The 16,578-nt window shown below is 42.8% G+C and overlaps 1 protein-coding gene across 1 annotated transcript in view; it reads right to left on the bottom strand.

The window, feature by feature from the left end:
- The window catches only part of EFHC2 (EF-hand domain containing 2), a 67,705-nt gene that overhangs the window by 34,636 nt on the left and 16,491 nt on the right, over positions 1 to 16,578 (bottom strand). The window contains exons 8-10 of the mRNA XM_075198174.1: positions 15,518 to 15,683; positions 11,034 to 11,176; positions 8,807 to 9,003 (exon numbers count right to left, since the gene is read on the bottom strand). Of these exons, the coding sequence (XP_075054275.1) occupies positions 8,807 to 9,003; positions 11,034 to 11,176; positions 15,518 to 15,683 (506 nt within the window). The remainder of the gene's footprint in view (positions 1 to 8,806; positions 9,004 to 11,033; positions 11,177 to 15,517; positions 15,684 to 16,578) is intronic.

Below are 16,578 nucleotides of genomic sequence, written 5' to 3'. Positions count from 1 at the left end.
CTCCTACCAGCGTTTGGGACCTGTTCTGCGGAGATTCTCCCCGGCCGCCGAACCGGAAGTCCCCGATCCGCACTTCCGGTCACTCGAGGGGAAAAAAACTTGGCTGCTGCATTCTGCATCTCTGAAACCCCACGGAGCTGGGGCAGCGGAGGAGGTGAGCTGCCAGCAGTACACTCCACAGCAGCTGTTTCATCTATGTGCCCATCTGGGAGTGGATTTGCCTGCGCACCGCCTGTACACTCCATCCCCCTGTGCATCCTGAAAATCCTGCACTCCTAACCCAGAGGAGCCCACGCTGTAGCTCACTCATTGGATCTCAGACGGATAAATCCTAATCTCCCTCCTGAGTCTGCTACGTCTAGAGCTCAGGTGAGAAGTGGGGCACTTTTTTTCTTCTGTCTGTTACTGCAGATGACAGCAGCCTGAGACACTTCATTGCTCTGCAACCCACATCAAGTAAAGAATTTATTTGTTGCCTGTCTATATTCACATATAACCAATTAGACACTGCCATCTATTGGTGCGGCTTGGACTTATGTTCTAGCTTCCAGCCTGGCTTAATGCGGATGGCCGGGGTCCTCTACTGTTATGCTTCTGTGATGTAGCTGGTATCTCGTTCCCGAGTGGCCTTTTCTGATCGAATTTCCTGTCCTGAAAATTGCTGTATTTGACCTACCTTTCCCGAATCCTTCATCTCTGACCCTACTGTACGTAATTATGCCGAAAAATAAAAAAACCCACTCTAAGAGTATCTCCCAATATTACCCTAATAAGACCTCCTCAATCTCTGGAACAGAACAAACAGCTTCTCTTCACTCCCAAGAGGACTCGGACTCTGACGAAGATGTGTCTGCTCCAGTTACCAAAAAAGACTTTCTCTCTTTGATAAAGGAAATGAAAGAGCTTCGGTCATCAGTCCACGCTGAAGTTCAGCACGCTCTTCATAGTCTGAGGTCAGAGGTGTCCTCGCTGGGTTCTCGTACGGATCATATTGAAAGGAAAATGGATGACATCATCTCATTTCAGGAATCCACGACTGAAGACCTTTCTCAAGTCCGCCAGGAGCTCAATACTATCCACGAGCGCCAAGAAGATATGGACAATAGAGCCCGGAGAAACAACCTCCGAATTAAAGGCGTCCCAGAGTCTGTTGAACCTGTACACCTAGACCCCTATCTCCGGAAACTCTTCTCCCAGCTTGCTCCGGAAGTCTCGGAAGACCAACTCTTGCTGGACAGAGCTCACAGAGCCCTTAAACCCCGTCCACCTGACCAATCGGCACCTAGAGACGTTATCCTCCGCTTCCACTACTTTTCGACCAAAGAAGCTGTCTCACAAGCTGCTAGAAAGCTTCCTTCTTTATCTTATGAAGGGCATACCCTCCAAATTTTCCAAGACCTCTCTCCCACCACTTTATCCCGGAGGCGAGAACTCCAGCCTGTTACTTCAATCCTCAGGGAGAACAACATCAGGTATCGCTGGGGGTTCCCATTTCGTCTCTATCTTTGGTACCAAAACCAACAACTATCAGCTAGAAGTCTAGGCGAAGCGCAGGACCTTCTACGAAAGATTGGCCTAAACCAAAATGCTCCTCCGGAAGCTTCTCAGGCCCCTAATGTTGTGGGACCCTCCACACCGAGAGCCCAGCGGCTTCCCCGTAGAGACTGGTCAACTGTCCCTCGCCATTCTAAGCCGCAATCTACGGACCCCTGACCAGCATTTTCTGGTTCCTGCACCTTCTTCAAAGTGCGGACGCACTTTCCTCTACAGGATCCGATGTGGTCCTCGCAGCTGCCTGGAATAGTCTTACAACTGGACATAGACTTCAAGGCAGTCACGTCTTCAGCCGCCTTCGTCCTCCATTTCTACTGGACTGAAACTATAATGTTTCCTCCTGATACTGTAATGCCTTCCACTGTCTGCTGTCTTGTTTTAGTCTGCTTCCAGAGAAGGCGGGTTGTTGCTCTTTACTTTTTCTTCTAGGTGTGATGAAGTTCTGACGATGCACAGACTACTGCTCCTGCCTTTGCCACCGATAAGTAACTGTGATGTTTTGTTTTAATTTGTTTAATTCTTTCTATGCTGTATTTACGGCCGTTATGTTGTCTATTTGAATCTCTCTATATTGCTTTTATATCGGGCCATATCCGGTGACTCCTCATGGGGCCACTAGGATGTAGCTCTTGTTATTGAATTACTTGCTATTTCACATCATATGTTTTCTGCTGGTGAATATTTCTTTGGATGGGTCTTCCCCTTGATTTCCCATTACCCTACTTTACCTTAGGGTTCAGTAATTCCCCCCTGCTTTCTTCTCTCCCCTCCCTCTCCATAGGTCAAACACACTAAGTTGGTCACTCGGGATCTCCTCTTTGGTCCCCCGGCCCTCCGTTTCCTGGTTGCTCCTAGCTCACCACCCCCCTTAGAGCCTAAGGCTCTATGCTGGTCCCCTTGATGGCTTCTCCATCATGTCCTATCCCTCACCAGCACTTGCGACAAGTGGACTTTGGTCCGCTATGTCGGTCCCTTTCTACCCTTAACCCCTGGTCCTCCATCCCTTCTCCTCACTGGTCGTCACCTACCAAGTCATTCCCTGTGTTTACTTCTTTCTTTCTTCTCCTCCCTGATATTTCTTCCCTCTTATGGTCTCTAGCGCTCTCCCCATTGACCTACCTATGACCCTTAACCTTATTTCCTATAATGTCAAGGGCCTCAACTCCCCTCAGAAACGGGCTAAGCTCCATTCGTCTCTCAAGTCCCTTAAAGGAGACCTGATATTTCTACAAGAAACACATTTTGTCAACCACCTCCACCCCGAGCTTCGTTCCCAAAAATTCCCCCTGACATACCATGCCTGTGACCATAGGCAGAAAAAGCGAGGAGTAGCAATTTTGTTTGCACGCCACTTAATTTTTGAACTCCACGACTGTCATAAGGATAAAGAAGGTAGATTCCTTATTCTCATAGGCACTCTAAATAACCTCCCCTGCACTCTAGTGAATCTCTATGCACCCAACACCGGCCAGCATAAATTCTTCAAGAAATTGGGCTCTCTGTTAGCGCGTGTTCGCCAGGGTGAACTTATTGTCGCTGGTGACTTCAATGCTGTATTAGCTCCGACTATAGATCGCTCCTCGGTCTCCTCCTCTTCTTCCCCGAGGAGAGATGCTCACACTACTGCTGCCTTACAGGCTTTTCTGAAACTCCACAACTTATATGATTCATGGAGAATACTAGACCCCTTGGCCAGGGACTATACCTTCTTCTCTTCTCCCCATACCACTTACTCTAGGATTGATATGATCCTGCTCAGCCACGACCTCACTCTTAAACTTAGCTCTTCCCAGATCTTTCCTGTCACCTGGTCGGACCATGCCCCTGTCTCCGCTGTACTTACCGGCCTTGCCCACCGTCCTCCTAAAGCAACCTGGAGAATTAATGAGTCACTCCTACATGATAAAGATACTATTACTCACCTTCAATCTCTTCTCTCTGAATACTTTGAGACGAACGACACCCCTGATATCTCCCCTATGACTCTTTGGGACGCCCATAAGGCGGTAATACGGGGTCATCTTATTGCTCTAGCATCTCGGACTAAACGACTTCGCCTGGCTAAAACTATCCAACTGACGGACTCGCTGAGAGCTCTAGAGCAACGTCACAAATTGAACCCTGATCCCTTGGTTCTCCAGGAAATTGCTTCTGTGCGAGGTGAATTAAATCTCTTATTATCCCACCAGGTTGCTACTAAACTGAAGTGGCTCAATCAGCGCTTTTATGAAAAGGGCGATAAGGCCGATAGATTACTGGCCACCAAACTCAGAGCTAAGATAGCGGCCCGGAATCTCCTTGCTATCAGGGACTCAGACGGGGTTTTACACTATGACCCTCAGCGGATACGTGCCGCCTTCCAATCGTACTACACCAAACTTTACAACCTCCCCCAACCCTCTGACCCCTTGGTATCCCAGCAACACTCACAGTTGATTGAGTCTTTTCTTTCTTCTGCCAAGCTTCCAAAACTCTCTCCACAGGCTAGTACTCTACTGGGGGATGAGATTACTAAGGAGGAGATTGTACAGACTATAAAGTCCCAGAAATCTGGAAAGGCTCCGGGGCCTGATGGCTTCACGGCTGTCTACTATAAGAGGTTTGCTGGGCTTCTGGTCCCTCGTTTGCACACCCTCTTCAACTCAATCATGACTGGAGGTTCTTGGTCCAGGGATTCTTTGGAGGCCCGGATCTCGGTCATTCATAAAGAGGGTAAAGATGTTCATGACTGCGCTAGTTATCGCCCTATCTCCCTACTCAATACAGATGTTAAATTATATGCTAAAATTTTGGCTAATAGATTAAATTCGGTCCTTCCCTCCCTTGTACATTACGATCAGGTTGGCTTCATACCGGGCCGTCAGGCCAGAGACAATACCAGGAGAGTCATTGATCTGATTCATATCATTAATACCAGGGAGGATCCAGCTATCATTCTCTCCCTCGATGCCGAGAAGGCTTTTGACAGGATCTCTTGGAGCTTTATGTCCCGAGCCTTGTTGGCGTTTGGCATCTCCGGTAGCCTCCTTACTGGTATTCAAGCCTTATATTCTCGACCCACTGCAAGAGTTATGATCAACGGCTCTCCCTCAGACCTTATTACTATATCCAACGGCACCCGCCAAGGTTGCCCTCTGTCCCCTCTCATCTTTGCCCTCGTTATAGAACCTCTTGCTGCCTCTATCCGGGCCTGTCCAGATATACGGGGTGTGCGAACGGGGGACTTAGAGAGTAAGCTCTCTCTCTTTGCGGATGATGTCCTGTTGACTCTCCAGCAGCCAGGGGAGTCGCTTCCCGGACTCTTCAACATCTTACACCATTATGGGCACCTTTCAGGTTACAAAATTAATATTGCAAAATCGGAAGCCCTCCTCCTTAATATCCCCTCCCTGGAGGGACTGGCACTCACCTCCCGTTTTAACTTTCGGTGGCAAAGAAAGAAAATTAAATACTTAGGTATTTTTGTTACCGACTCCTACGACTCTCTGTATCGGGAGAACTACCCGGGCCTCTTTGCTAAAATCAAATCAGAACTTTTCTCCTGGCGCTCATTGATCATCTCGTGGCTGGGCAGGATCATTTCTGTCAAGATGAACCTCCTTCCTAAGCTTCTTTATTTCTTTCAGACCCTTCCTGTTAGAGTCCCCCTTTCGGATCTTTCATCTCTCCAAAAATGTCTCTCTAGATTTGTCTGGAACGGTCGGTCTCCCAGGATTAAGCTGGCTCTCTTAAAGAGACCCACCAGAAGTGGTGGTAGGGGTTTCCCGGACTTGAAAATTTACTATTGGGCGGCTCACCTGAGCCATATTGTAGCCTCCTTTGCACCCCCTGCGAAATTGTCGTGGGTCGACATTGAATCCGCCTATCTTAAATTTCCAGTTCTTTCTTGTATTTGGGGTCTCTCAAAACAAGCTAGATCTCCCCTTACCGGCCGATGCCCCACCTTATTATTTTCAGCTACGATCTGGGAGACCTGCCGACCCCATCTCAAAATCCCGATATCCTCTTTTCCTGTCCTACCTCTTTGGGGTAACCCTGCCTTTCCTCCTGGGCTCTCCTCTGCCTTCTATAGTCCCTGGGTCTCTGCAGGTGTTCGATTTGCAGGGGATCTAATACTTCATGGTGCCTTTATCTCCTGGGATGATCTGCGCTCTAAATTCCCAAGTCTCCATCCTAAATTCTATGAGTATTTCCAGTTACGGCACTTTGTGGGCTCTCTCCTCGGGGGGACTCCTTCCCCCTCTCGTGCTTCCCCCTTTGAAACTTTATGTCTCTCCTCACCTTCGGGTAGGGGCACGATTTCCTATATCTATAGCCTTATTCTTGATGTACTTTTACCTTCGGGCGGTAGGCATGAGAGGGAGTGGGAGAGGGACCTGGGTCCCCCCCCCAGAGGAGGATTGCTGGGTAACCATAAGGGAACAGGTTGCCACCAGTTCTATTTCCACTTTAGTTAAGGAGAACGCTTATAAAATATACTATAGATGGTACTACACCCCTGACAAACTTACTAAAATGTTCCCCTCTAGTTCTCCATTATGCTGGCGCGGTTGTGGCCAGATGGGTTCTTTCTTACATATCTGGTGGTCCTGTCCTAAAATATCCTCCTTTTGGGACCGAGTTAGGGCCCTCCTCTCCTCCCTCCTTCCGTGCCCCGTCCGGAAAGACCCATGGTCTTTTCTTCTCTGTTACCCTCTGATTGATGATGATAGACAGTCTGCGAAATTGGCATCCCATGTCCTGGCTGCTGCGCGATGTCTAGTAGCTAAGTCATGGAAACAAGTTGAACCCCCCTCTATGGCGGCTCTGCGATCCTATATTTGGTTCATTGCACGGATGGAACGGATTACATACCACCTCCACGATAAGGACGATAAATTCCACCAGATTTGGGCTCCTTGGCTTTACTTATAACCCCTTAGCTCCTGCACCTACTCCTTCCTGTTAAGTGATGGGCATAAGGGACCTGACTCCTGAAGCGGTTACCCCTGTCCCAAATACCCAGGTAATACTCTCTCCTGAACTTCTTTTATTGGGGAAAAAAAAAAAAAATAAGATAAAGGGAAGAATGTTTTCTTTTTATTTTTATTATTTATCTATTTTCTTTAGGTGACGACCAGTGCCCCCCCCCCCTCCCTTATCCCCCTCTATACTATTATAAAATGTTATTGATGTTTGAATATCCTGAGTAACAATGGTATACTTACTGTTTCCTCAATGGCATTCTGTTGATGCCTTACATATCCATTACTTAATTTTCTGTTACATTGTTATTTATTCATGTCTTGCTTTGCTTCCTGTTTTGTTTTGGTTTTTTTTTATTCTACTTCCGCAATGCACTAATTTGTTGACTTGTATCTGTATATCATTGCGATTTCTCAAAATAAATAGTTAAAAAAAAAAAAAAAAATAAGTGATAAGTGATTAAAATGCAAAGTGATTTGCAGAGTCCCACCAATATCCTCATTGTTATAATGATTCTCACTTAAATAGAGCAACAATAATATGCCTTTTGAGCAACAGCTGGTGTAATAAGTGTCCGATAAATAACTAGTGATGCATTAATACACCCCTCGGTTAGTTGTAATTCTATTATGAAAGCAAATACCGAGTGTGCAGTGCCCGCTTAAGAAATAAAGTTACTTTCTCAGATCAGCGTTACAATATTATGTAACAAGGATAATTATAATCCTCTTAAAAAGCTGACAACGGGTATACGGTATTAATAAGATAACCATAGAATATCCTTAAAAGACAGCCATAAGATTTAAATTCAGGTAAGATCCAGTTCCAATCTGATAGTAATAAGCACAATAGGCTGCAATGGAGGCACTGTGGATTGATAGAGGCTAAGTTTCAAGAATCGCGGGATTTTGTGATAATTCCCTACCTAATAGAAACTGGGGAGCGATTCTTTGGAGAAACTGATGGTATGGAGGATAGGTGAGACGAGACGCCGACGCGCGTTCCGCTCTGTGGCTTTCTCAAGACCTAGTGTGTGCCTTCATGTACATTTGTGTAACGGAGTCTGGAGGTGTTAAGTGTTAACCCTTGGATTGCTGGCGTGTGCAGGACTAACCTGCGTGTAACAAGGAGCATAGTATCCCAGTGTGGGAAGTGTTAAGTCTTTTAGCTATCAGAGCACAGGGTGTGCACAGTTGGGTAATTAAGTCATAGGTTTGCTACGGGCCTTAATAGTAGCTGTCAGTGCGGAGAGTTGTGGAAGTGTGAGCCTGTGTTGTGAATTGACCAGTTAAATCTGTAGTATAAGGGAGGTGAGTGCAAGGATTAGAATGGAATCCTGTGTGTTCCCTTACAGTAAACTCATGGGTCATGAATGCACAGAGTGCGGTTTGTGACTGGTAAAAAACTAGTTACGGGAGATTTGTTGACAAAATAGAGGTAATATATTGCGTGACTGTTTGAATATATGTTAAGATATTAGATCAGAGAGTGGCTAGAGGCGGCTCTCCCTGTAAGGCACCTTTTACTAGGGTAAGAGCATGTTCTGTTTTATTTTCTATTTTGTTTTCATGCATTAGGGTAGGTTAATATGAAGTAGGTGAGGCTAAACTAACTTGTAGCCAATCAGAGCACATGTGCAGCCAATCAGAGTATTACAACCTTTAGTTAACATCCAACTGAAAAATACTTGAAATATGGAACTGCAGATGGGCTCTATATTAGTTACTGACAAATACATAGCTGATACAAGACCCTGGAGTGCCCGAGATAGGGATGTGTTCACATCACATGGGAGAGTGGTCACATCATGACTGGGGGACTGTCACACCACCAGGAGCGTACCTAGTGATTTTGAAGCTACCATGTATTCTCCTCCCCTAATCTCCAAACACCATTCATTGCCGTGCGCACCAATGCACGCAGCAGCAGTTCATGTCTGCTCTGCCATGCAGAGCAGCAGTGAATCAGTCATACCTCCCAAATTTCCCACCCACAGAACAAAGTTGTCCCGATCGAGATGGTGGGACAGAGCCCTGAAATCGGGACTGTCCCACCTAAATCAGGACAGCTGGGAGCTATGTTTGAATACTGTGTTAGTATATAACCCCCAATCTCCTGTCATCATGGTAGTTTACATTCTTTTTAGAGTTGTCTCCGTCATCAGGACCTGAACAGACTGAAGCATATGGCATTGGTAATTATGAAAAAATGCAAATTGGGAAATATTAGGGTTGACTACAAAATGAATACAAAAGGTTATTTCAAGCAAAGTAAATATTATGCTCACCTCATTTACATTCTTCTCCATGTAGTTGAAGACATATTCATCTGCATCAACTAAGATAAAGTTGTAGCCATGAAAATGAACCTTGGCTCCAACAAACAGTTCTGCAGCTTTGAAGTATTCTGACAATTCGCTCTTGAATAACTCTTGTCCTGGTTTCTTAATACGACATCTTTCCAAAAACTTGCCACCAAGGATTCCTATCATTGTGCAAACAAAATAAACAAATGAGCATAATGAGGTGAAGATGTATGATAAAATGCAAGTGGCTGCTTCTTGCATTTTACAGTGATATGCAAAGTTGGATCAAGTCGGTGGTAGTCCGTTTCACGATACTGACTACCCCGACACAGAACAGAACAGAAAAAAATGACGTCATGAGCAAACGCGACTTAAAGTGGCGATGGATGGACCCGCCTGTCATTTATGTAATGTAAGTACTATATTAGGGATTAAGGTTAGGGTTAGGATTAACCTTAACTCCTAACCATAATATCCCTAACACCCCTAATCTCTAAAACAGTGCTTACTTTACATAAATGACAGGCGGCTCCGTCCATAGCCGCTTTAAGCCAAGTCGCGTTTGCTCATGACGTCATTTTCTGCAGCCGACAAGACAGGGAGTCGTGATGTGAAGTCATCTGCATTCCGGTAAGTAGGTTTTTCACAGGTCAGTGTAGTCTTCATTCGGAATCCTCATGTCGTTCTGTTCTGTGGCAGGGTAGTCAGTACCGTTAATAGGTGCTACACCCGGATCAAGCAACTACAATATATTTTCCATTAAAATGATGTATACAAAGCAAACTAAACTTCATGATCAAAGCTTGAAGCGGGTTAGTAGCTCTCAGGCCCTGTCGGGCTCTGTGAGCCATATTGACACTATACATAGACAACGTGTTCAACAACATACTTCTGATGGATCTGACAAAGGCTTATTCAGCATTTCTTCAATATTTATACCTCCAGTCCTGTCATCTTGAAATTCCCTACTGCTCACTCAAATAAGTATTCCTTCCCCACAGGCTTAGCCAAACAAAAGTCCAGCCCTCTTAACTGACTTCTATATCAGTAGTTTGCTTGGGAGTAAAAGCCCCTTTTTATTGGATACTTTCGCTGGCCAATGAGAAATCAGCAAGTTGCGCCAGGCAGCTTTGAATCTTTCAATAACAAAGTAGGATTTATACAATTAAGTTTAGACAGAGGCATGTTCCACACACCCTTAAGGTGCCCTTATATGAAAATAAGTTCTAAAATGTACTAGGCTCCATTTGAATCCCGAAAAAGCAATTGAAGTTCCAATAAGTGCTACATAATCTCTTCACAAAAGCAGTTTGTGACACATAGACATCACTTGGACAAATGGGAGAATTGCAAGGAGGTATCCGGTGTCCAATAATGTTTAAATATTGAGAATATATGTTATACCTCAATTTATAGCACTGGCACTGACCCCTTTACAGAGCAATGAGATCTGTAGAATTTTTCACAGCATGATATATAGATTTCGTACAATATGCATATAGACATAATGGGCCTCATTTAGAGTTAGGAGCAAAGCTATTTAAAGTAGCAAATTTGCTCCTGTACATACTGTACATACCATGTTGCAATGCAAAAGGTGCAAATGCAATTATATTTTTTGCAAGCAGGGGCAATACAGGCTGTTTTTGCCTGTAGCACACATCATCATCATCATCATCATCATCATCATCCAAATACTGGACAGCTTTATTTTTACACTGCAATTTAGAGTTGAGATACTACAGTGCAACATGGTTTTGCCAAGGTACAAATTTGCTCTTTTTTTTGCTTTGCTCCAGAATCTAAATGAGACCCAATATGAATATTTTGGTCAAAGGCAAACGTTTAATCTTCCTGTGCAAATGGTGCAAATGATACTTTTGCTCCAGCACTATTACATTAAGCCCTGACACAACTAAGAGCAACAGTGATGGTCCTACTCTGTCACACCTCGCCATGTCTCTGCCATCATCATTGTCTACTAGAGAAACACTGGCAAAAAAATCCTCAAACAGTTGTGTTGGGCTAAACAATGCTTCTATATATTGTTTCCCATTTTATTGTTTAAATGATAGCTACACCAAGTCATTAGTTATTTAATTATGGTCAAAGCAGGATCAATGTATAGCAAGTCAAAAATGTTGACTATGACTAAACTATACACACACATATATATATTAAAACCATTAAAACAGTTCAGCTGTAATACCTGAATTTCGTTGTGATGGCTCGAACACAGCAATGGTGTCATCACTTAAGAAATAGGAGATGATGAACTTACGTTCTTTATCAATTGGATTGTCAGTGATAAGTTTTGCAACAAACCTAAGAATATTGCTTTCCAGGCCATTCCTAAATGAGAGGGAATGAGAAATTATTCAGAACATGCACAGTATTTGAAAAATAATGAAACATTGGCTGAGCATTTCAATATGTTTGTATGAGTGTATGTGTACTGTTGGGGCTAGAGTTCACTTTCATAGTAGTATGGAAGCTCCAAATATCCCAGAGTGCCAACATATAACTACAATTTTTGGTGCCACTGTGACACAGTCGCACCTGGCACTGTGACACAGCCGCATGTTGGTGCTCGTATTCATGGGTATTACTGTATTATGCTGACCTGTAATCATCAGTGTTGAATACAGTGAGGACAGCCCTCAAAATAGTGATCTCTTAATCAATATGAGGACCACACCATCAGTACTCACCTGAATGTCAGACAGACCTTGAAGATAGCAGTCTGCCTTTTTGGTCCATTGACCACCGTTTGAAGCCAGCATCCTCAATATGGAAAGTGTGATTCTTGTAGCAATCTATTGATCAATATTTTTAGGACCATTGACAATGTGTTCACACCCAGGGGAAATGCAGGACCAAGTAGCAGAAATGTATGTACAACTGCCGGTGAGTATGTGCTCTTACACAGCACCTTCTAAGAGGAGGATGTAAGGCACTGTACTAGGCCTGGCCAACCTGTGACTCTCCAGGTGTTGTGAAAGTCCCAGCATGCCCTGTCAGCTGGAGAGCCACAGATTGGCCAGACCTGTACTAACTCCAAACCAACCGACATGATCACTATACAATTCTGTAAAATTTTAAATACTGCCCTTTTAACTTGCAGTTTATCAAATATTAACACATAATGAGAATTGAACACAGCATGCAGAAAAAGAGATACTATGCTGTTCAGTTAGCCAGTCTTAAAAACACTTGGGTGTCTGTCCAAAAATCAGGATCCCAAACAAACTGAGCTTTAATATCAAAGTGATTCATTCCAGTATGTTTGTACTTCATGTGTGTGACAGCAAAATCAAGTCACGAATTGTCCATGTCTTTTTTTTGTAGCACAGCTCCTTGATATACGTGGCAGTCTTTTCTTTGTGCAATATAATGATCTGTAAAAAGCAGCTACTACAGGATAACAGTATCAGAAGAAAAAGCCCGGTTCAGTCATTTACTAAGGTACGCGTATTCTAAACAACATTGCTATTCTATCACTCACAATGTTCAGCCATGAGATATAAATGACACAAATAGAACAGACAAAAGTTTAAAAGAGACAAAAATAATAGTCTTTGTATTATGCGAATATGAAACTAAATCTTAAAGCCAAACCAGGCCACTTGTACTTGTCATTCAATACATTTTCCACAGCAACGTGAGCCAAACAACTTCACTCAACAAGATAATTATATTACAAAGGAGCTGCAAATACCAAAATAAACAATAAGAATAATGACTTTGCATGACAGAAACAATACATCATATATATTTAGGAATAAAATACTTAATGTCTGTAGCAGAGGATCTGACATAAGATTGCTGTTGAGAAGAATTGCTGAGTACAATCCTCAGGTTTGTTTTTGATTTGGTTTTATCATAGAATTTCTTAAAATAACACCAGATTCTGGCAAATTTTAACTTGAGAAACACCACAAAAAGATCCTCTTCTTGGTTAAAACATGTATCAGAATATGTCGGTTACAGCGAAAGCTAGTCATGGAAAAAAAGAAGAGAAGATTGCACAACTTGGCAGAAAGCACCATGGGCAGAGGATGCGCCAATTTGTTTTAAAGAGGATTTCAAACCGGTTTGTCGAATCAGCTAAAGTTTGAAAATTTGTGATAAATTATTGAACTTTAGAAAGAATTTGAGCTAAATTAAAGCAAGGGAAGAAGATTCAACCATGTTCCTGCTTGCTCGCATTTAAAATTTGATAGTATTTTTAACGCTTTTGCTTGTGAATTTAGAACTCAAACTTCGAAATAGTAATGTTTGCTGTTTAAATGTTAAAAAAATACTGTAAAATGTACCCACCTAAGCTTGAACAGGCAACATTTTATAGTTTACTTTAACGCCTTTTTTTTTAACTGCAAACTGGACCTTCGATCTTGAACTTCCATCTATGAATTTCCAATTGAATTCAAATTGGAAAAAAAAAAATCACATTTGTACTGTGAACAAGTGCAAAGGTCACAAACTGGCTACATTCAAATTCTGAACAGATTTGAATAATTTGAGCATCTCTACTCATGGGTCACCAGCTCAAAGATTATCGTTCCAGGAGTGATAAAGCAGTGTTGGGCAAAGGTATATAGGACCCAGCTTTAAACTCATGTAGAGTTTTAAATAATACATTTTATGGAACACATAATTTTATCACACCGTAAGTAGATATTTATCTGCAATATGGACTTATTTAGTTGCACTTAATGATTTGTGTATAAAAGAGAAAGTCATAGTCACATGCTGGCCTTATTTCATACATGCTATAGGGGCCTTCTCAGACTTGCGGCCTACACACTGGTGCAGCAATAAGGCTTGCAACTGTCATGCTTGAGACTGGACCCCAAGTCCCATGGGATCCTATGGAGCCTTGTGCTGACAACTATTTGCATATGATCATACTGAACCTGTCCACTAGCTAGACACTAGTGGAGATGTTGCCTATAGCAACCAATCAGATTCTATCTGTGATTTTGTAGAATGTAAATAAATAATAGCTAGAATCTGATTGGTTGTTATAGGCAACATCTACACTTTTTCAAACCCGCAGTTTAGTAAATATACCCCTAGGACTTTATTTATGACTGGACAAGATCTACCTGTACATTGTAGATCATGTACTGTCTGTCGGACTCAAACAAGGTATAGAGAGGGGGTTCACAAACAAATGCAAATAATTCTATATTAGGTAACACACCTTAGATAGGCTTAGTTTTCAAAGGGCTCTTCTGAGCTTGTATATTTCACATGACAAGTGGGGTTATAGAGCTCACAATGTCTCTTTACCCCTTCTTCAGGGGTCAGTAATTACTGGAAACCCCCTTTCCCGAAACATTGTGTACTCTGTAAGCTCATCTGCCTTGTGAAATAAACAAGCTTGTAACAGCCCTTACACTTTTATTTTTTTTAAAAAAAGCCCATATCATAGTATTGTTGTGTGTATCCATCATTAAACACAGAGCAAAATTAGCATAACAAACAAAAAAGTTTCATCCCAGTCACAGAGCAGAGAAATCCTGGGACAGTATATGTCTGTAGACTAATATTACTAGTGTATTGGAAGAACAATAGAAATAGAAAGCCCCCAGTATATTGTGCCACAGTATTGCCCCAATTCACATTGTGCCACACAATTGGCCCCAGTTAACATTATGCCACACAAGTGCCCCAAATTACGTTATGCCACACAACTGCCCCCAGTTCACATTATGCCACACAAGTGCCCCCATTCACATTATGCCACACAAGTGCCCCCAGTTCACATTATGCCACACAAGTGCCCCCATTCACATAATGCCACACAAGTGCCCCCAGTTCACGTTATGCCACACAAGTGCCCCCATTCACGTTATGCCACACAAGTACCCCAATTAACGTTATGCTACATTAGCCAAATGTGTGTGTGACTCATCTCGTCGACATTTAAGTCTTCAGTTCCACAACGGGAGCAGGGAGAAACTACAGCGCATGCGCAACAGTTCCAATTCGGGGATATTCTGCTTGAGTGAAAGACGCCTTGGCGTGCCAGACAGCACAGCGCTGCGTGCCAATCCCTGTTCTAATCTATCCTTGTTATTGACTTTATACATGAAAAATGACAAGGATATGATTATAAAATGTATGTAGCGCAAACACGATATAAACTTATTTGAATCCAATATAGTTATTTAAAATAATAGGAACATAAATATTACAAATATTTCATTAGGGTGGATTTTAATTTTATATCATGGTGCAAACATCATGTAGCCCATAGCAGCTACTGGGATTATATAGTAGCTGTCCTTTTGCTGGCAGCACAGTGGCGTAGTGGTTAGCACTTCTGCCTCACAGCACTGGGGTCATGAGTAATTCCCGACCATGGCCTTATCTGTGAGGAGTTTGTATGTTCTCCCCGTGTTTCCGTGGGTTTCCTCCAGGTGCTCTGGTTTCCTCCCACACTCCAAAAACATACTGGTAGGTTAATTGCCAGCTACCAAATTGACCCTAGTCTGTCTGTCTGTCTGTGTGTTAGGGAATTTAGACTGTAAGCTCCAATGGGGCAGGGACCGATGTGAGTGAGTTCTCTGTACAGCGCTGCGGAATTAGTGGCGCTATATAAATAAATAAATGATGATGATGATGATGATGGCAGTGAGCTTGCACTAATATAATGTGAATTTCAGCAGCCAACTATAGAAATACCTGTCTTTTTCCATAAATTTAATGAAATCTCGCTGTGGTGGTTTTGGTAAGAGTCCCAAACAAGAGCAAAGGGAATCTTCTTCAGAACCAAAGCCATTGTATGGTGGAAACTGTTTCTCCACTCTTGGAGGTGGGGGAGCTTTGTACTGAACTGGAGTGAAGTCCTCTGAAAGACAAAATACAAAGTACAATGTAATTCACAAGACAATGGAGGATGCTGTTATAATACATAATACAGATCACTGAGCAGTGTACCGGAACACAATCACCATTTACCAACAGAGATTGGTGACTCACCAATAACTTACAGAGTGAAAAATAATCACAAATGTCTTGAATCGCATTTGATACTGGTGGATCAGCTATTCACTTCAACTAATTTTTATTGCAGGTATATTCGGTTAAAGCTCAGCCATAAGTGGAAGATTTTGAGGATGTATATTGCGACAACATCACACGAAAGTCCAACCTCCCACCACATTACAACCACCCCTTCCATTAATTAAAATACTAAACTTTTCTGCTAAAATAATGTTCAGTTTAGACTCATTTATGGCTTAATTTTATCATGAGAATAGGGACTTTGGAATGGTCATTATTACATAAGGCATGTTTGGATGTTGAAGTTTTTTATTACATGAACAAAGTGCATCCTACTTTAAAAGTACAGGTACAAAGTCAGCCAATCGAGTTCGCCACTTTTGCTCTTCAACACTTGGCCATGCTTCCCCTATTGACACGGCTGTCCGTGTCAACGCTACTCACGCGAGGCCTGTGCCACGTTCTTGTAGTGTCCTCCCGGGAGTGCACTCAAGGAATGTCAGCAAGCATTACAAAAGCTTATTTTATAAGGCTACAGAATTGTGACATTTGTTGATATTTGCTGATTAGCTTCTTTATGCCCTATGCCCTATGCCTGGCCTCATACTCCAGGGAGTGCTAATTATTATAAAAAAAATTCAATCCATTCAACTTTATACTGCTAATTCACTTATCAAGCCTCCAACATTACCAATGGGTATTAGAAACACTGGATATGTGACATTATGTCACTCATTCAG

This window comes from Mixophyes fleayi, chromosome 2 (genome assembly GCF_038048845.1).
Source record: "Mixophyes fleayi isolate aMixFle1 chromosome 2, aMixFle1.hap1, whole genome shotgun sequence".
NCBI classification, from domain to species: domain Eukaryota; kingdom Metazoa; phylum Chordata; class Amphibia; order Anura; family Limnodynastidae; genus Mixophyes; species Mixophyes fleayi.
This window is presented reverse-complemented; position numbering and strand designations above follow the sequence as displayed.